Here is a 21,163-nt window from a genome sequence, read left to right as displayed (position 1 = left end):
ACTGTGCTGTCAGGTGCAGTAGTCTAGGAGCTGACATTGCCTTTGAAAACTGAGGCAAAAAAGGCATTGAACACTTCAGACTTTTCTGCATGTTCTATCACAAGGTTACCTCTCCAATTCAGTAAGGGACCCACACTTTCCCTAATCCTCCCCTTGCAAATGACATGCTTGTAGAAATCCTTCTTGTTATCCTTTACATCCCTCACTAGCTGCAACTCCAGTTGCTCTTTGGCCTTCCTGATTTCATCCCTGAATGCCCAAGCAATGCTCTTATATTCTTCCCTAGTTGTTTGTCCAAGTTTCCACTTCTTATAGGCTTCCTTTTTGTGATTTACTTTACTGAAGAGTTCCCTACTAAGCCAAGCTGGTCTTCTACCATACTTGCTAGTCTTTCTGCACATCAGGACAGTTTGTTCTTGCAGTCTTAGCAAGGGTTCTTTAAAGTACAGACAGCTCTCCTGGACTCCTCTCCTCCTCAGACTGGCTTCCAAGGGGATCCTCCCCTTGAGTTCCCTGAATGAATCGAAGTCTGCTTTTCTGAAGTCCAGGGTCCTTACTCTGCTGCTCTCTATCCTTCCTTTCATCAGGATCCTGAACTCAGTCATCTCGTGGTCGCTGCTGCCCAGTTGCCAGCTGCTACTACATTCCTCACCAGTTCTTCCCTGTTTGAGAGTAGCAGGTCAAGAAGAGCATGCCCCCTATCTCTAGCTTCATTCTGGAGCTCTGAGCAATCATATGGCTCTTTTTCATAAAGTGCAGCTCCTCCCCTGCCTGTCCTTCCTGAACAGTTTGTACCCATCCATGACACTGCTCCAGTCATGCAAACTGTCCCACCATGTCTCTGTTATTCCAATCACGTCATAGTGCCATGACTGTGTGAGGACTTCCAATTCTTTCTACTTGTTTCCCAGGCTCCGTGCATTTCTGTACAGACACCTGAGGTAACTAGTTGATTGCCCTGATTTCTCAGGAAGTATGAGAGCATCTTCTCTGTTGCTCCCTCCTGCTTGCTCCTCATCCAGGTCACCCACTTCCCCACTTACCTCAGGGCTTTGGTCTCCATCCCCCGGCAAACCTAGTTTAAAGCCCTCCTCACTAGGTTAGCAAGCCTGTCTGCAAAGACTCTCTTCCCTCTGTGAAGATTTAGTACATTGGTGTAAAAATACCAGCAAAAGGCCTGATTTTCTCCCTGGGTTGTGCCAGCTTCCACCCATACAACCCAATCAGAAGCCAGTTAAAGGTTGATGTGCTTTCTGTTGTGCAAAACAGAAACATAGATGGGCCCTAGCTCTGAAGAGCTCACAGTCTTAGCTCTAAAGAGCTCACAGACTAAAAGACAGTCGTAGCTTAGGCAAAAAGCAGCAGAAGATCTATTTGAGGGTGTATGTAAGATTCTTATATTTTTAAAGCATTGTTCTGTTCTGTAGACCCAGAGCACAAAGTCAGCACTCAGGCATGTGATTAACTTTTAGTTTGTTAGTAGCATTAGGAAGGTCAATAAATGCTTAAGGGGTTTCTGGAACTGGGGTCTAGATTTTCTTCCTTTGTTGAAACATCAACAGATCTGAAGTCTTTGGTGACAAACAGCTTTTAAGATTTACTCATTTGAGCCATGTTGGCTCTGCAATTTCAAGAGACAGATGAACATGTGCATCATCAGCAGAATTCTTTATTAAGCTTTAATTGCAAGGACTACTAGTTATACCTGTTCAAGTGCAATGTAGGTAGTGGCATTTCCTAGGCATGTCTGCAGTGTAGGGAAACCATTTCACCCACAGTTTATATGCAGCTACCTCTTCAGTGAAACAGGGCAGCTCTTTAACAGCAAACAGCAAATTCCACAATGGTTTTAAAGAAGGATTAATGTCTAATGGAAAGTTCAAGGGATGTTCTAAATGCATAGAAAGTAACTTTTTAATTTGGAATATGACCAGGATCCCAGGGTTTACATTCATTGTCTTGTGAAAAACAGGACCTTTAATAAACAGAAATAGACTTTTTTTAAATCCCAACAAAAAGACTGACGTTCTTCACTGCTGAATGCTTAGAGAGGAAAAATAAAAGTACATTCTTCCCAAAAGACATTTAAGGAAGAAACGTTTTTGGGCCAATCTGTTTAAAGCAGATATTTGTATTTTTCAGCATAGCTTCTGCACTTTTTTAAATCTTGAGCTAGCGCTTTTCCAAGCTGACTAAAATACTCCTGCAACTAACCCACCAACCACTAAATGCAGAATATTCTTCACTTTTTCTTGTCCAAAATGGAAGGCACATCTAAGAAATCATCAGGTTAGAAGTCTTCCCAAAATGTTCTCATTTGTGAAGTTTCCACAACTTCCTGGCTTCAGCCAGGCCAGGTATTCTGAAAGTAACTTTTTCCAGTGTTCCACAACAACATCTAAGTGTAAAGATCTGAAAAACTTACTTTAAAACAAAATATTTTCTATACTGTATATGAATCACAGAGATGTTCTCACTCGGTTTGAGAAATGAGACAACATATTTTTTCAGTTTTAATTTATCCAGATCATTTATTTTACTTGAGTATGAAATACAATGGTTCTTGTAACCATGTCTGCATAAGTTGCTCAGTAGCATCTCACTTACGACAACATCTGTACAGCAAGTGGGTTAGTTGAACCCGTTAGTTCACACCCAAACATCTCAAGTAAAGTGAGGGTAGCTGACATTCCTTGCATTACTGCTTCTGTTTCAATACCATCTACATACAGTCCCAAGCCATTTGCCATAGGTGTATGCATCTCCATGCTAATTACACTGGATAAAACAGGTTTAATTTTATGCACTGAGAAACTGATTTAAGAGAAGCAGGAAGCCGCCTTGAAAGAACCAGGACTTTCTCATACCTAGTGCTCTAACGACCTTGACACATAAACATTTATCTAACATGATATAGTGCCATGGATCAGATTTTAAAACTGTTCTAACACAGATTTTGTTTTAGTCTAAGATTAAAGTGAAGGTGAAATATTACAGAGAGCAGCATGCTCAGTCCTAGAGAGTTCTGTAGATCTCTGCTGCTAAACCAAGAATCTGGATTCTGGAGCTCCATATTCAGTCTTCCTAGTCAAGAAAAATGCTGCACACCAAATAAGACAAAACCTTACGCTTTTGAGAGGTTGATAAGGCAAGGAAATGAATGCAGTGCCTCCCTCTTCCCCCCAGAATTCCCCCCAGATAATTACCGGAATAATGCTATTACAAGGAATGTAAATAGGTGGCATGCCATGTAACAGCTTCTAAAGTGCACGTATCACCCAGAAGCCTATAAATTGTGGACAACGCTTTAGTTCTCTAGTATGGGAAACTCACTGCATTTTCACTTGCAATGAATCAGGCCTGCACTCACCTAAGGATCATAAGATATGCAAGTGCTTTTTAAATTCGTATTTCCACAGGCAAGGAACAAAAAATACATACTCTGATCTTGCATTTAGTATAATCTGCTGCTGCAAACTTGCCTTGGTTTCATAGAAGGGTGTAAAACAATTGCCAGCTTTAATCTGCAGGCAGATATTCATGTTAGATGAATAGGCTTCCCTGCAGAGGAAAAAGGTAGGGCTTGTATCTCCTATAAATTCTACTTTATCCCCTGAAATTTGCCATGAGTGGGCCCTGTGTGGTATATAACCCTGGTGCTAGCCCTCTACCCAGGTGTGAATTTTATGCACTGAAAATAAACCCTGTCCCACAGTGGGGTCAATGGCAACACTGTAAGATTTGACTTCAGTACCACTGATTGAGCAATGTAAAATCATATTTATTTTATTTTATATATTTTCTTTATGCTACTATACAGTGCAATTAATTACTTAATAATGCATCATATTTGAATTGCTGAATTGTATGTCTATATTAATAAAGTATTTTGTTCCTGAAGAAAGAGTAAATAAACATTATATTTACATTTACTAAAACACTAGTTCTGCATCTATAAAACCAATATATTTTCCTGACTGGCTTCTATGAGAGAGAACACCAATCTGTTAGACTTTCACTTTGTATTTAAGCAGAAATTTGTCTTTATTTTATTCTCCTTTCCTGGCAATCTCTTACTGGTCTGGGAAGATTTTCCTTTAAAAGGCAAAAACAAACATCTCCATTTATCAAACCTTGTAGTGTGTACTTGTAAATTAAGTTCTTGACAGTTTGGTTTAGATGTACAATTTGCATATTCTTTTTAATGTTATAATTATGCTTTTATAACTGAACACATTTCCCTATGACTTACTCCAGCAGATGTTCACTGTGTAATTTTCTTTAAGGACTTGTGGTTTCTCACTGACTCTTGGCATGGGGAAAGGATACTTTGTTGGTTTTGTCTCAAGGAATTTAAACTGTTTGCACTTAGGGCCAAAAAACCTTAGTTACAAAACAAAGCCTTTATCACCCATTCTGCCTTATCTCTCCCCATTGCATTTCTTTACTGATTACTGTCAACTTGAACTATATGATAATACGTGTATTTGGTGCGCGTGGTTTGTTTATGCCAAACTGCATTAGCTGGTCTCATGTTCTTGGAGTGCTTGAAGTCATTTCAATAATCTGTCAGTATAGTATGTACTTGTGGATAAATATAGACATGCACCACTCTGCAAGTTGTAGATCATCATATGCTGAAGCTAAAAATTACCCCTTTGGTTATGGAAAGCCTGATTTGATAGAGAGTCCTGCTCTAGCACATATACTGTAGGTCTTCAGCACTTGGATATTTTTTTAAAAGGCTAAAAGACACGGCTGCTTTGATGCTGAAAAAGTTACAGTGAAGGTGTGAACAGGATCATGAAACAACTACTTGCCTTCTCCATTTTAGTAAGAAAACAATTTTAAGGATTGGAACTTTTCAGGTATTATTATCAGGCTCATGGAGATTAAAGTAGCCTGTTGGAGAAAATCCAGTGTGATCAGCTTCATAAAGGAGCTTGGTAGGTATAAAAATATCTGGAATATGTGTTTAGTATCTCTCATTACTCTGTTTTTGTTAGATTTTGAATTTGACATTTATAAAGACTATCACAGAGTCATTTTCTAGATGAGGATAATGGAAAGATCACTAACAGTCTTTTGCTTAAGTTGTTCCCTGAAGTCTTTTGATTTTGTACAGTGATGCAAAATTTTATTGTATGCATAACATGCATGTTTCTAATTTTTGCTTGATCTTGGCATGGGGAATCTACCAAAATAATACAGAAATGGCATGATAGTTTAATATTCTGTCTGTCCCTGATTATTATATTAATGCCCAGATATGAATTAAAACTACTGTTATTTTCAAGAACTGTTACTGTAAGTAATTATTTATCATATTAGAAAAGCAGGTGATCTCCCACCTGAAATGATTTTGCAGTGTTAGCATAGCAGGTGCATTAACAAAGACATCCATCTTGCAGTAATAACATGGAATCATATGGTTTTGCAGATATCATGTTGCAACTTCTACATTATTGGAAGTTGCAATACAAAGTTCTACAAAGGTTTTAACTTAAAGAAAAATGCAGTACTGTTATAATTCATCTGATAGGGAAGGATTAGTGTTTATAAGTACATCTTGTTGTAGGAATAGCAAAACTTTAGAAAAAACTCAAGATGCCAAGAAACACTGTTTGCTAAATGAAATGGTCTCAAACAAAACTGGAGCAGAGTTGTGCTCAAAGCTTTAGACAGATTTTGAGATTGGCCCAATACAAGTAAGTGATTGCATAGATTTTCAGACAGCAATATATATTTATTTATTTATATATATATTTTTACACACATATATAAAGCAACTGCCCTGTGAAAATCTGTGCAAGCACTCACTCTTATTTATGAAACTGATAGTGTAGACAATCTAAATATATTTAGATTGTCTATGCAATACAATATACTCAGTACAATATACAATACCATACAATATACAAGGGCAGACAAGGTTCTTTGGGTGAATCTGATATCTTTTATTAGACCAACTTAAATAGTTGGAAAACAATTTTTAAGCAAGGTTTTGGGTTCAAAAACCTTTCATCAAGCTGAGGAAGTTTCAGCAGTTGATGTGTGCTCTTCAGCTACAACCTACACACCTGCATACAATATACAATACATTTTATTTATATTGTCTATGTCATCAGTTCCATCAAACATTGTTGGTTCCTTAGTCTCTCCTATTCTCTGCCCAGGGCAATGATGTTAGCCTCCTAAAGGCTGAAACATTTTGTTCCAGCTTAAGTCTTTGAGCTTTAATATAGAGTATCTGGAAGAAAAATAATGGCCTTTGATATAAAAGTCAGAATGGATTATCTGATGATCTCTTCTAGCCATAAACTCTATGAAATGCCAGAAGTAGGGTTGCCCACACAACTTTAATTTGCTCCCCCTTGCATTTATGTATTATGGTATAGTCTGTAGATACATGCTCACTCATTAGGGCACAATATGGAAAGTGATGACAGAATGAGCAACTAGATGGTATTTTGTTTTATCTCTATTAAATGTGTCCCTCTGTACTGTTAACTACTTACATCCATGCTTCTACAGAATTATCAGGTTCCTTTTTGGGTTTTCTATGATGTACTTACTGTATCATAATGCATACACACTGGGGGGGGGGTGTTGAATGAAGGTTATACATTGGTGTTTCTAATAGTGTTAATATTGTGTGGCACCTTTAAAAGGTTCTCATGGCAACCCAAAGTGCTGCAGCATCCTGGTAGAGAATCAGTGTAATAGACTGCTAACTATAGCACTTGCCTAGGAAATGGGAGATCTTGGCTCCATGCATTTTATCAAATGTCTCTTTAATGCAAAACATATAAGAAGCCCTGGGAACTGGGAGTAGAGCCCAGATGTCCTGCCTCCTCATCACTCAGCTGCATAATTATATTCATGCTTCCTTACTTTCTCTCTGGCTATATGGATCTTGGATTCCTTTCTACACAGTGACATAACTTCAGTGAGATGGGTGGAAAATACTTACATTGCAGGCTTGCCTCTGGCCTGCTGGTTACAGCACTTCTTTGTGAGGCTGAAGATATGGGATTGTACTCCATCAGCTGCTCAGCAGAAGAGAGCATTGGACCTGGGTCTTGCAGCTCCTTAATAAATGCTTCAGCTAGTATGCTGCTAGATAAGATGGCTACCAACACCTACTTCTGTTCCGGCTATGTTTTTGAGTGAAAGTAGTTATTGTTGCTCTGTTTTGTGCAGAACAGATTCCTGTTATTTCATAAGGCATGTTCTCAACAGAGCTCCTTGAAGCACTTCGGCACAAGAATGCATAGTTTATGAACCCCAAATTGTCTTAGGCCTGAGATGTTCCCCTGAATTTATAGCTCAGCTAGACAGATGCACCTCAGGCCAGGTACAGTAGCAGAATTTGGTGGGCCTAAATAGGTTTTATAAAATCACTCACTTAAGCAGGATTTAGAGGGCTGCATTCAATTGGTACATTAGGTACCCGGGTTCTTTTTTTCAGATCCAGCTCTGATAGACTTGATAATCTATATTTCTTTGTATCTCATTATTCCTTATTCTTTGCTCAGTCCTAAATGATGACAAGAGAGGGATTGTGTTTATATTTTTATGACCGTTTGTTTACTTTTTCATGAACTTGAGGTTTATTGTAGTTTAGAATAACTGAAGTATATGATGTGCACCTCCTTTTAGTCTTGAAGAATATAAATGTAAAAGAGCTCTAGGTATGATTTGTTATAAGGACGATATGATGTTCCCAGCATAGCTCAGTTATTATAATGGAACACTAAGCAATCAAATTAAGTTTTATGAGAATGAAAACTGGATGAAAAAAGAATCAGTGATTGCTGTGTTAGAGTATGATCTCATATTTTGTTGATTAAGGGACTCATTGTTAGCGGAGTGCAGTATGAATTGAATGGGTGACATCCCCTTAAGTGTAACAGCTGTTCTGACATATACAAAACAGGGAATTTACTTCTTTAATGTTTATATCCTGTAACAGTCTTTTGCAAAATCAAATATTTAAAGTAAGACTGTTTCCTGCTCTGCAATACATTTCTATGCACTTCAGTGTAAGAATTTTGGGCCTAATTCTGCCAAGTCATATGCTACTGAAGTCATTGAGGGTTAAGGGTGATAAGAACCTTGCAGAAATAAGATGTTAAAATGCATTGGCAGCATATCAAATCTCATTTGTTCTTCTGATAAATTCAATTGGTTAATATTTAAAAGTCATTTCAGGAGAAATAATGCAAATGTATCCCAGAAGAGCGTATGCTATATAATGCCGGAGGCCAAATTCTAATCTTAGATGTGCAGTACACATCACTGGTTATCTGAAAAGTCTACATCTGAACTCCTATCTTCTTTCTGCCTTTTTTGGAGCCTGACAAAATGAACACAAAAGGCAGGCATGTATTTTTTTTAGTAACTTCTCTTTAGAATGCAGCAAGACTGAGAAACATTGTCAGCCTTGCACATTTTCTGTCACTTGATATTTTATTTCAAATCTCTCTGCACCACCTACACAGCTGCTCATAGGTGTTATGGCATCTGAATTACAGGAGGGGAGGCAGCTGAACTTCTTCCAGTGTTGTTGATTAGCACTACTTTTTAGATCAGCTGGTGAAATGAGTGGTTAGAAGATGCAGCCAGCAGCATCCTACAAAATCAAATGTGTTGCTTTTTGTCAATAAAGGTTATGCCACTTGCAGCTCAGCGCCTGGGAACTGTAATTTAGGAATTCCATGCATAGATAGGCAAGTCTGAGCATTTGTTTTTATTCCAGTTCTACTTTGTCATAAGAAACAGGAGCAGAGCTGAATGCAATGCATATTGTTTTGCTTATTATGGGTTGGTAAATAATGCTAATACAACAACATGTTTTTGTTCTCAGGCAAACTGATACAATACTAGATTTTTCTGATGGCCAGAGAAAATATTTTGGGTCTGAGGTTTTTTTTTCTGTAGGGTTTACACTGGCAAAGCTCTATTGGCTTCAGTGGATTTATTCCTGAGTTGAATCAGAATCAGTGAGAGGAGAATCAGGCCTTCTATTTTAGATTCGTAGCTAAAAAGCTATGCTCTTGGCATCTATGAGAGCCAAGCCTTTTGCATAACAATAAAGAATAAAATGAACAATTAACAACTGAACTATGTAGAAATCTTGCATGGGATGAGAGAGCTGAGTGTCAGTAAAAGTCCTGAATGATAGCAAGCCTCACCATGTCAAAGACAGTATAGGGCAGAACATGCAGACTTGGCTCTACCCAACCACAAGATAATAGATTTCATCTCTGGTTCCATATAATAATGTAGATCATACAGTTTGGGAATCCCAAAACTAATATATGGGTTTGGAACCACCAAAAACCACAAGTCTAGTATAACCCTGCTCAGTTTATGTAACTTATTTCCTTAATATATCGTTTTATAGTTTTCAGTGATCAACTAAGCTCTTGCTTTGTTTTACTGTTAAGATAATATGTTAGACAGTTTTTTTCAACCTGTGGGTCACAACCAAAAACCACATTGCAAAAATATATGAAAGGGTTGCGAACAAACTTTAAACTTGGATCAACAGACTTTAAAAATGGAGAAAAACATGGGAAACTGTGTCTTTTCCCTTGCAAGCTGTCAGAGTTTCAGCCTGCAAGAGGCTGCTTCGGGGCCCTCCCTGCCCCACACACCCACCTCCTGCCCCACACACTGAGGGGCTGGGGCCTGGGAGGCAGTGGGTTGGGAGTGAGGGGTACTGGGTCAGAATTGGCCATCAAAGTTTACAAATGGGTCCTGGTATAAAAAAGGTCTAGAACCACTGTGTTAGAATACTATTGAGAAAAAATCAAGGGATATAGGATTTGTGAAAATGAATTTGTTTCTTATCCATTTCAGCTTCTCCAGTTGGTAACGGATACATCAAACCAACAGTTCCTCCCGTTTCTGGCACACAAAGGGAAAAGGGACCTCCAGCCATGTTGCCCATCAATGTTGACCCAGACAGTAAACCAGGCGAATATGTCCTGAAGAGCTTGTTTGTTAATTTTACAACACAGGCTGAGCGCAAGATTCGCATCATCATGGCAGAGCCCCTTGTGAGTAAGAGGAAATTACTTTTTAATCAAGTTTGTGCTGAAATTTGTTACCCTTCAAGCTATAAATGCCCAACATGTTACAGAGTGGTCAGGTGATAACTATAGATTTTGTTTGACCTATGAAGTCCTAAATGTTTTGAGTCCTAGCTACTGAAGAAACTGCCTTTCCCTCTTTTAGAAGCAGCAGTTGTGATGTTCTGAACTAATGGCCCCCCAGGTTTAAATGGTAGGGACCTGGTGATAGATCATTTTTGGTGATAGGTTTCAGTTCGGGAACTTATTTTCTCCTCTCCTCCCATTTTTGTCCATTAAACATTTCATGAACTTCAGTACAGTGCGATTCATCTGTCTATCTAAGCTTTCGTTGAGGCACGAAACTAAGTAGAGACAGGTGGATGACGTGGTGGCATTAGTTCTGGTGTTGGGTAGATTTTCTGAGGTCTTTTTAAATACTGTCATATTGATATACATTAATTATTGATCTTGCAACCTCTTTGTTGCACCTGGAGAATTCAGTAGGAAAATTAAAGTTTTTAACTTTATTTTTTTTACTGGATTCAAACTAGTAAAGAAAAAGAATATCACATTATCAGTGGCAGGGGGGTTGGCTGCATAAACTGATAATTGCATTTCATTTCTTTGGTTCAAGTTCTTCCTACTGGCCATATCTACAAGAGACACTGACTGTGTAGTTGCTACTGTGAAGTCATTTAGTACTTGTATAGACAATAAATAACTGCGCAGTAACCAAAAACTGCACAGTTGTGTTGCCAAATGGCTTTTAGGTGATGCGGCCTACACAGTAGCTCATTACTACTACTCAGTAACGTTGTGTCCTGCTTCATGCCACGCAATGCTACTGTGAAGTAGTAAAGAGCTACTGCAGAGTCAGCATGTCATGTAGATACGGCCACTAGGAAGTAAAGATGAGAGTAAAGTAAGTTGTCATTGTTTGAATGTATGAGAAAGCCAGATAAATTCCAAAGTTGTATGGAAATTCTCTGTTTATCTCATATTACAGTAAAATTCTGTTAACCGGCATCCTACAAGCCAGCATGCTCAATTAACCGGCATGCCAGCTTGTAAGATAAAGTGAAACCGGAAGTGCCCACCTTTGCACTTTCGGTTTCTCTGAGCCCCTACGGCCCAGGGCAAAGCAGCCTATGCTGCCGAGCCTCCACGGCCTGGGGGCATAACAGACTGTGTGGGGCTCGCCTCCCTGTCCCGTGGAGCCCGCAGGATGGGCAGCGGGATGCCCCAGACTTGGCGGGAGAAGCAGCAGCCCAGGCCACTCCATTAACGGGCATATTTTGTTATCTGGCATCCCCCATTCATGGGGCATGCTGGATAACAGAGCTTTTACTGTATTTATTTACGGTACATTGTTATTTAAGAACTTGCTTATCACTTAGAAGCTCCCTGAGGAAGTTTAATATGACAAAGCATCAGGAAAAATTTGGCTGCCAACACAAGAGACACCAGTGGCTTTTACTAAAACCTGTTCCACTTATTTCACTGTGGTACAATATATGTTTACATTTCTTGAACACAAATTGGTATGAAAAGATTTCAGCCCCCAAGAAGCCATGTACTAACCTTATACATTGATTACTTCTTAATGGCTAGTTGACAGTTTTAGGATTGAAAATGATAAGACTTGTGTTGAGGAAGATTGGCAAGCTCTAAAAAAAACAAACCATCCATAAAGATTGCCCAGAATCAATCAGCTTTATTACCTAATCCCTTCAGGACTGGTTTGACGAAAACAGTGCTGTGATCAAAACCTTTCACTGTTCCATTTCATTTCGTTGAAATTGTTTCACTGTTTCGACACATTTTGATGTTTCGCCCATAGGCTATAATGGGGAATCACGAAACTGCTTAAAACTTTGTCATTTCTTGCCTGGTTCGAATGAAAACAGCAGGGAGCCTAGCTCCTGCTGAGGCCACAAAGCCTGTCAGGTTTCAAGGAAATAGGTGCAGGGGTTTCTGGGAAACTGCACCTCAAGGTGCTGACAAGCAAAACTCACGACGTGTGTGACTTTGTGCCTGTTAAGGCGCACCCTCACTGGCACTGGGGCCCCAGAGCACTGGGATTGGAATGGACCTCATGGAAGGATCTCAGTCACTGACTAGCTACACAGTCAATATCAGAGTAGTCCTTCCCTCCTCTATCCCCTCCCTCTCCTTACTTTCTGTTTCCCTGCAGGCAAGCCCAGCTTCAACTTTGAAACTTGAAATGTTTCAAAAGTTTTTAAAAGTTTCGACTGTCCTCATTTTGTTTCAAGGCTGTTTTTCAAGCCTTTTGTTTCATTTTGATTTTGCTGTTTCAAGCTTGAAACGAATCAAAACAACGTCGAAACGAAACAGTCAGTGAAATTTAGCACAGCCCTAGAGTGCTACAATTTCCACCTGTTTTGCAGGAAAAAAAAGTTTGGTGTTATATGCAAGAAAATACAGTATATAATGCATATTATCTTGTGAAGAGTTTTTTTAGACTTTACTTTTATTCCGGGTATCAATTCAGTGCATTTATACTCAAAGGAATAAAACATTAGCTCTATGTGAATAAACTGAAATTTAATTGAGCATCATAAATGCCATTGTACCCTTTAAAAATATTTAATCAATTGTAAAGATGAATCTTTTATTTGGGGGCATATTTTTAAAAGACTGTAAGTTTACCAGCAAGCCCCAACTACCATTTGTCCATAGCCTTCTCCTGATTCAAGGATGTATATGATTCAAAGATGTATATTTCAAACGTGATTGTTACAGTTATTTTTTCTACTTGGTTAGCATCCTTAATGTTCAATATTCTGTACTCTGTGTGTGTGTATACACACACACACACACACGATTCCATGGTTCCAAGTATTTACAGCATAGGCAGCCATTACATATTTTACAACCATTATATACTTTAATACTTTTTCAGATCATTTGTTCACAGTTTATTGACTTTGTTGTTTTATCACAGTCTGTTACAAATAACCCTTAAGATGCACAAGAACAAATATCTTTGTTCTTGCCATTTATTTCTGAAGTATTTGTCTCTGAAGTGTTCCAGAGTATCACATTTCTGATGGTTAAAAGCCTGCTTTTTATTTCCAGACTAAATTTATTTGTAGCCATATCCCCGCTCAGTCTGAATTTTGTCAAGTTAATCAGTCTTATAGTCTCCCCTCATAAAATAGGCTGTTCATTCCCTTGCTCATCTGAGTAGCTCTTCTCAGCACTTGCTCCAGTCTATGGTGAAATCTCTACCGAGTATACCAGATGATTTGTTGCCAGGTCTTTAGATTTCTGTCTTTGTTTTTTACTGTTTTTGCTGTCATATCATATTGGCTGATCACTGGATGCTATAAATGTAGTGGGTCTAAGCCATGTTTTCCCAACCCCCGTAACAGCCACCTGGACCCTCCCATTTCCTTAACCAGTTTGACCTCTCAGGGGGTCCACCTTGCCACCTCAGTTGCCACGCCTTGATGTTATCGTTGTTCTGGGAGTCTACCCCTAGAGATCAGGAGGGTTTCAGTTCATGCCTTAGATCCTCTTCAAGGCTTTGGTCTCCTGGCCTTGGCCACTTTGCTCTGGCTGGGCCCCTCCACCCAAGGTCCACTGTCCCAGGCTCCTGGGCTCCATCCTCACCCTACTTGGGGCTTAACTGCTTGATAGTTAGGTAGGTAAGAAGCTGACTCCAGGGTAGGACCCAGAGAGTTCTAATGAATGGATCTGTGTCGCCCTGCCAAAAAGTGGCCAGTGGTGCCCGGTGCTTTGGTCCAGTGCTTTTCAACATCTTTATCAAAGATTTGGATATGGGGGTAAAGAACTCACTGGACAAATTCGCAGATGACACCAAGTTATGGGAAAGTGTGGTCACGTTTGAAGATAGGCTGCAGATACAGGTGGACCTAGACAGGTTGGCAAGTTGGGCGGATCAGAGCCAGATGAAGTTCAACACTGAGAAGTGTAAAAGTGCTCCACCTGGGGATGAATAATCCCCAACATACTTAAAGGCTCAGTGGTGCCAAAGTGACTAGCACCAGGACAGAAAGGGTCCTAGGGGTAATAATAGACCATAGTATGAATATGAGCCATCAATGCAACGCTGTAGCCAACAGCTCAAACTACTCTGGCATGCATCAACTGATGCATCTCAAGCAAAACCAAAGAAGTGATTCTTCCGCTTTAATTGGGGCAGAGGGATGTGGGCAGTGGGGTTCCCCAGGGCTCGGTCCTCGGGCCCACACTGTTCAACATCTTCATCAGTGACTTGGACGAGAGGGTGAAAAGCACCATGTTCAAGTTTGTGGATGACACTAAGATGTGGGGAGAAGTGGACACGCTAGAAGGAATAGACTGCAATCAGACCTGGACAGGTTACAAGGGTGGGCGGATGAGAACAGGATGGGCTTCAATACTGACAAGTGCAAGGTACTGCACCTGGGGAGGAAGAACCAGCAGCATGCCTACAGGCTGGGGAACTCCCTTCTCATCAGCACAGAGGCAGAAAAGGACCTTGGAGTCATTGTTGATTCCAAGATGAACATGGGCCACCAATGTGAGGACATGGTCAGTAGGGCCAACTGCACCTTGTCATGCATCCACAGATGCATCATGAGCAGGTCCAAGGAGGTGGTCCTCCCTTTCTATGTGACACTGGTTAGGCCGCAGTTGGAGTACTGCATCCAGTTCTGGGCACTGCACTTCAGGAGGGATGTGGACAGCATTGAGAGGGTCTAGAGGAGGGCCACTCGCATGATCAGGAGGCAGCAGGGAAGGCCCTATGAGGAGAGGCTATGGGACCTGAACCTGTTCACCCTTCACAAAAGAAGACTGAGAGGGGATCTGGTGGCCATCTATAAACTTACCAAGGGGGACCGGCAGGGAATGGGAGAGACCTTGAACCCCCGAGCACTACCAGGTGTAACTAGGAATAACAGCCATAAGTTGACTGAGAGTAGGTTCAGGCTGAACATCAGGAAGCACTACTTCACAGTCAGGGTGTCTAGGATCTGGAACCAACTTTCAAGGGGAGTGGTGCTCACTCCTACCCTGGGGGTCTTCAAAAGGAGGCTAGATGATCACCTTGCCGGGGTCGTTTGACCCCAGCATTCTTTCTTGCCCATGGCAGGGGATCGGACTTGATGATCTGCTAAGGCTCCTTCCGACCCTACCAACTATGAAACTTTCAATTGATGAGGCCACAGCTGGAGTATTGCATATGGTTCTGGATGCCACACTTCACCAAAGACATAGAAAAGCTTGAGCAAGTCCAGAGAAGAGCCACCGTAAGCCATACAAGGGAAGGCTGAGGGACTTGGGTCTCTTCAGCCAAAAAAAAGGAAGGCTAAGAGGGGACTAGGTAGCAGCTTACTGCTACATCAGGAGACTACACCAAGGGCTCAGTGAACAACCGTTCACCAAGGCACCCTTGGAGAAAACCAGGAGTTTTCACAAACTCCTGGAAGACCATTTCAGGTTTAACACTAGGAAAAACTTCTTCAAAGTTAGTGTGTCCAGACTGTGGAATAAACTCCCTCCAGAGGTGGTGCAATCACCTACCCTGGAAATATTCAAGAGGAGACTGGATGGTCACCTCACTGGGGTCACCTGACCCCAGTTGTCTTTCCTGCCTAGGGCAGGGGTGCTGGACCCAGTGATCTTGTGACGTCCCTTCCAGCCCCTAAAAAAGAATCTATGAATCTACTCAGGACTTCTGCTTGTATTGTGGGGAGTTAGAGCATTTTGTCTGAATCTGCCCAAAGAAGAGAGGATACCCACCCCTGCTTTGGGAAGACTCCCTGACCCAGCTTCAGAGGGGTGTGGCCCCAGCCCATCACTGATGTTACAGCCAAACCCCACCGACCCACATCAGTGTCTTGAGTGCCATCAAGTCCCAACACTCACCCTTGTTAGTAACCCTTCACCTACAGTACACATCTGGGGTGAAGGTGTCTGTTCTAGCTGTCTCAGACACTGGAGCCTCTGGTAATTTCGTGGACTTGACCTTGCAGAACACTGCCAGATACTAGTCAGGCTGAAGAGGAACCCCAAAATAGTGGAGAGTATGAGGGTAGGGACTGACATTCAAAAAGCTTGAGCCTGAATTGATTCAATCTTTGCAGGTTAGTCAAACCTGACTAGGCTAAATCACTTTGTAACTGTACAGACATCCCAGACAAGGAGGCACGTGCCTGCAGTGGCTCAGGCTAGAAGACGGGTGGTGCTGGAGAAGCCCTCCCTTCCTTTCGACAGTACTGAGCTGAGGGGGGGTGGGGCGTGGCTAGGCCCCAGCAGGACACTCGGATTCACCCAGCAGGGAATTGATAACACAGTGTTTATCACTCCTAATTTAGTGTTTATCACACCATTAAGAAAACAACAGAGGGACATTACCAGTTACGTGTTGATTCTACTAGTTGATTCTACCTGTTGACTCAGCACAGATAATAGCCAGCATGTGGTCTTCTAGCTACTACACAGACACCTCTCATCAAGGCAGAGGGGAGTGGGGAATTCCTGCTTACCAGGGAGTGGGGAAGCAGCTCACAGTCTCTGCCAGAGCTGCAGCCAGGGAACCAGAGGGCTGCTGTGGAGCAGAGAGTCCCTCCCAGCCCAGAGAGCATGCTGGGATGCTGTGGGAGTCTGTTTTTTCTTAAACCAGCAAGGGATCTGGGACGGACATTGCATAAACCAGTTTGACCCAAATCAGTTAAGTCTAATACTGCATTCAACCAGATTGATCCCAAACTGGTTTCAGCTATTTTCAAACTGGTTTATGTGCACTGAACATCTGTTCTGTTACAGGTTTAAACCAGTTTCTGATCACTTAAACTAGTTTATGTGTAATGTCTGTCTCTAGCCTGTATGGCTCCCCTATCTCCTCAGGCTTCTTTACTGGTGAGATGGTTCCACTGCGTGTATCAAGAGATGACTACCAGGAATTTCTTTGTTTCAGTGTTATCCATTTCCCTTATTTTTCAGTTATCCTAGGAATCCCTTGTTTTTCCCACCGTATCCTATGGGGCCTAAGGACGCTCCATTTCAGCTTGCCCTATTGCTCAAGCTCTTGTTTGGAGAAGGCTCCTTGGATTGGGGCCCAGGCCAGCAGAAGGACTCTCACACTGACCACAAACAACTCCCAACCGGCATCAACAGGAAATACCTGTCCAATGAACCCTGGTCCATCACTCTCTGCTAAGTGTCATGACTTGGTGGACATGTTTGATAAGAAAGGAGCAGATCGGCTTCTCCTGCATCATCCTTATGATTGCCCCATTGATCTTGTGCCAGAGGTACAGATTCCCTTTGGGTTCATTTACTCCCTTTTTGAACCAGAGCTCAGGGTTCTCAAAAAGTACATCATGGAGAATGTACGTAAGGGGCCCCAATATTCTTTGTGCCGGAAATAGATGGCTCTCTCCACCCCTGTATCAACTCTGAGGCTTTAAACAGGGTGATGGTTCATAATCCTTATCTGCTGCCCCTAATGAATGAATTATTTGAGAGGCTTTATCAGGCCAAGATTTTCTCAAATTAGATTTACGAAGAGCCTACAACCTCGTCCATATAAAGGAAGGGGTCGAGTGGAAGACCATGTTTGGTCCCACTATGGGAACTTTGAATACCTGATCATGCCCTTTGGATTCTGCAGTACCCCTGCTAGCTTCCAACACTTCGTGAATGATGTGTTTTGAGACACTGATTTATTATAATTTACCTTGATGAAATCTTGATTTTATTCCAGTGATCCAGAACGTGTCTGCTAGGTCTTGATAAGGCTCTGAGAGAACTATTTATTTGTTAAATTAGAAAAATGTAAATTTAACAAACTGTTGGTTGAATTTTTAAGTTATTTAATTTCTCCTGAGGGCCTGACCATGGACCCATGTAAAGTAAATGTCATTATTAAATGGGCCACTCCATGGGATGTAAAGGGAGTACAGCGGTTCCTGAGCTTTGCCAATTTTTACAGGTCTTTTTTCTGAGGCTTCTTGCACCTGATAGCCCCCTGACTGCCCATCTTAAGAAAGGGATAACATTTAAGCAGTCCCAAGAGGCCCAAATGGCCTTTGAGACCCTAAAAGGGGCTTTTACCTCTGTGCCCATTCTGGTGCACCCTGACCCCACAAGACTTTTCATAATCGAGGCTGACTCCTCAAGTAGCTCAGACAAAGTAGCACCCTTATGCCTTTTGACCCCTGACTGCCCTCATAAGAAATGACAACATTTGGGACTGGAACTCCTTGCAATCAAAGTGGCCTTTGAGAAGTGGCAACACCTTCTGGAAGGGGATCGCCATCCCATCCAGGTAATCACAGATCATAAGAACCTGGAATACCTCCAGATGAACCAGAAACTGAGCCCATGACATGTCTGCTGGTCACTTTTATTTTCCCATTGGAATTTCATAATCACATACTGACTGTGGCAGAGTTGGTAGGTGGTTGTCATCCATCTGGGCCATGTGGCCTGCCCACAACAGCTGAGTCGGCAGGAGAATCGCCTCAATGCTGGTGGTATTGGCTCTTTGTAGCACCTCCATGTTGGTGACATAATCCTGCCAGCAGATCTTGAGAATGGTGTGGAGGCAGCACTGACAGAAGCACTCAAGGAGGTGTACATGGCAGCAGTATAAGACCCATGACTCAGCACCATACAGTAGAGTGGAGATAACAGCAGCTCTGTACACCTTAGCTTTGGTCTGTGCCTGTAGGTTGTGACTGTTCCAGGCCTGCTTGAAGAGTTTGCTGGAGGCACTACTGGCTTTTGAGAGTTTGTTGTCTACCTTCTTGTCAATCATGACATCATAAGAGATGACACTCCCCAGGTAGGTGAACTGCTTGACAGCATTTAGCTCAGCTCCTTCAATAGTCATCTTCGGTGGCACATAAGCTTAATGTGGAGCTGGCTTCCTCCAGCTTACGGTGAGTCTGAAGAGTTGTGCTGCAGTAGTAAATCAAGTAGTCATGTGCTACAGATCATGTTGGATATGGGCCACCAGAGCACAAATGTCTTCAAACAGAAGTTTACGGATAAGCTGTTGTGACATCTTTGTGTAGGCCTGTAGCCGTCTGAGGCTGAAGAGGTTTCCATCTGCCTGGAAGTGGATGTAGACACCTTCTTCACCTTCCTCAAGATTGTCCGATGCTTGCTGCAGCATCATGGTGAAGAAATTGGTGAACAAGGCAGGGGTTAGTATACAGCTTTGCTTTACTCCATTGGAGATCAGAAATGGACCTGAGGGTGTTGCTGTACTTGACTTGTTCACGTTGACCATCATGGAGTTGCCTAACCATGGGAAGGAACTTAGGTGGGCACCCAAGCTTCTCAAGAATCTTCCACAGGCCATCTCTGTCAGACACATTAGTGAGGTTGATGAAAGTGATGTGTAGCCCCTTGTTCTGCTCCCAGCACTTTCCCTGCATTTGTCTGAGCACAAATACCATATCTGTTATGCCTCTGTTTGGTCTGAAGCCACATTGGCTCTCCGGGAGCAGCTCTTCTGCTATGGCAAGAACCAGCCTGTTGAGGAATATTCTAGCTAGGATCTTCCCAGCAGTGGACAGAAGGGTGATCCCTCAATAGTCGGAACAGTTTGACTTGTCACCTTTATTCTTATACAGGGTGACAATTACAGCATCATGCAGATCCCATGGAATTTTTGCCTGTCCCCAACAGGCTATGAAGAGTTTATGGAGCTTGGAGTAAAGAGCAGTACCTCCGTGTTTCAGGGCTTCAGGTGGAATCCCATCAATTCCTGGAGCTTTGTTGCTTTTTATCTGGTCGATAGCTGTGAAAGTTTCTTCCAGTGTAGGACGCTCATCTAGTTTCTCCTTGACAGGCAGTTGCTTAATTAGGTTGATAGTAGACTCATGCACCATACGTTCAGCACTAAAGAGAGTTTGAAAGTGCTCAAACCATCAGTCCCTGGTAGAGTCTTTGTCAATGTACAAAGTCTGGCCGTCAATCCTATCTTCTGGGTGAAATCGCAGAAGTCGGTATAGAACTTAAGTTTATCAGCTGTGTCTGCCTGAAGGATTGGAGCATACACACTAATAATGGTGGCATGCTGCTGGTCACACAAAAGAAGATGTATGGACATGATGTGATCAGAAAGGTTGATTGGTAAGCTTTGTAGCTTGGAAGCAATGGAGTTCTTTATCATGAAGCCAACACCTGAGAGGCGCCTCTCTACCTGTAATTTACCTGATCAGTGTAACCAGCACTGGGTTTTATTAGGTTGCCTTGTTCTAGAAGGCACACCTCTCCCAGGGCTGCTGTGTCAATGTGTAGCCTAGCTAACTCATGGGCAACCAAGGATGAGCATCGCTGAAGGTGGCTACTATCATCAGAGTCCAGCATTGTACAGATATTCAAATGTGCAAGGTGCAGAGGTTTTCTTTTTTTCCCACCTTTTGAGGTGGGATTTGGAGTTTTCATTTTCCTTTTCATTGTAATTCGGCCGCTTTGAAGATGCCCACTAAACACAGTGAGCCAGATGGCTGGTAGGGGGATGAGCATTTCTTTAGGCCACCTTTTTAGGTCCTTCTCCTATTGAGGAGTGAGCAGTGCTATCCTTTAAAAAAGCTGCTCAGATGCACAGGGTGCTGCCGGGTGATGAGGTTATCTCCGGGTCATCATCAAAACAACCTGTATTCCTGAGCTGCCTGCATGCAGGATTGGGACTGCAGTTTCTAGTGTCATCTTACACCTGCTGTTTTCGCCCCACTCCCAGCTCTGTAGGACTTGGGGGGCTTATTTTCTTCCTGCCTGCACATGGTGCTTTAAAGTGGAGTACAGTTTGCGCTGACTGGCCCCACTCTTTAGGCCTGGAACTCATGTGCCATGGCCTAGCAAACTAGGACAATGGCTGTCGTGGTGGGGATGCTGTCCTGAGAGTGATGCCGTCCAGAAAAATTTCTGGACGGCATCACTGTCAGGACAGCATTGCTCTCAGGATCATCAGGACATGCAAACCTCTCCACCACAACAAGGTTGCAGTCCAGGGAGAAGCCCTTTTAAGCACACTTGCAGCCTTAACAACAGGCTCAGTCTGCTTCCATTCACTGTTGTCCCTGGTTCTCTTG

The 21,163-nt window shown here is 42.2% G+C and overlaps 1 protein-coding gene across 8 annotated transcripts in view; it reads left to right on the top strand.

The window, feature by feature from the left end:
- Nucleotides 1–21,163, top strand: part of FRY (FRY microtubule binding protein) — a 468,020-nt gene that overhangs the window by 191,611 nt on the left and 255,246 nt on the right. For all 8 annotated transcript variants that reach the window (XM_059717956.1, XM_019498273.2, XM_019498271.2 and 5 more), the window contains one exon: nt 9,868–10,067. In XM_059717956.1, coding sequence (XP_059573939.1) covers nt 9,948–10,067 — 120 coding nt within the window. In that variant the 5' untranslated portion in view covers nt 9,868–9,947. The remainder of the gene's footprint in view (nt 1–9,867; nt 10,068–21,163) is intronic.

This window comes from Alligator mississippiensis, chromosome 1 (assembly GCF_030867095.1).
Source record: "Alligator mississippiensis isolate rAllMis1 chromosome 1, rAllMis1, whole genome shotgun sequence".
NCBI lineage: Eukaryota > Metazoa > Chordata > Crocodylia > Alligatoridae > Alligator > Alligator mississippiensis.
Note: the sequence above shows the minus strand (reverse complement) of the source record. Positions and strands in the feature narration are given on the sequence as shown.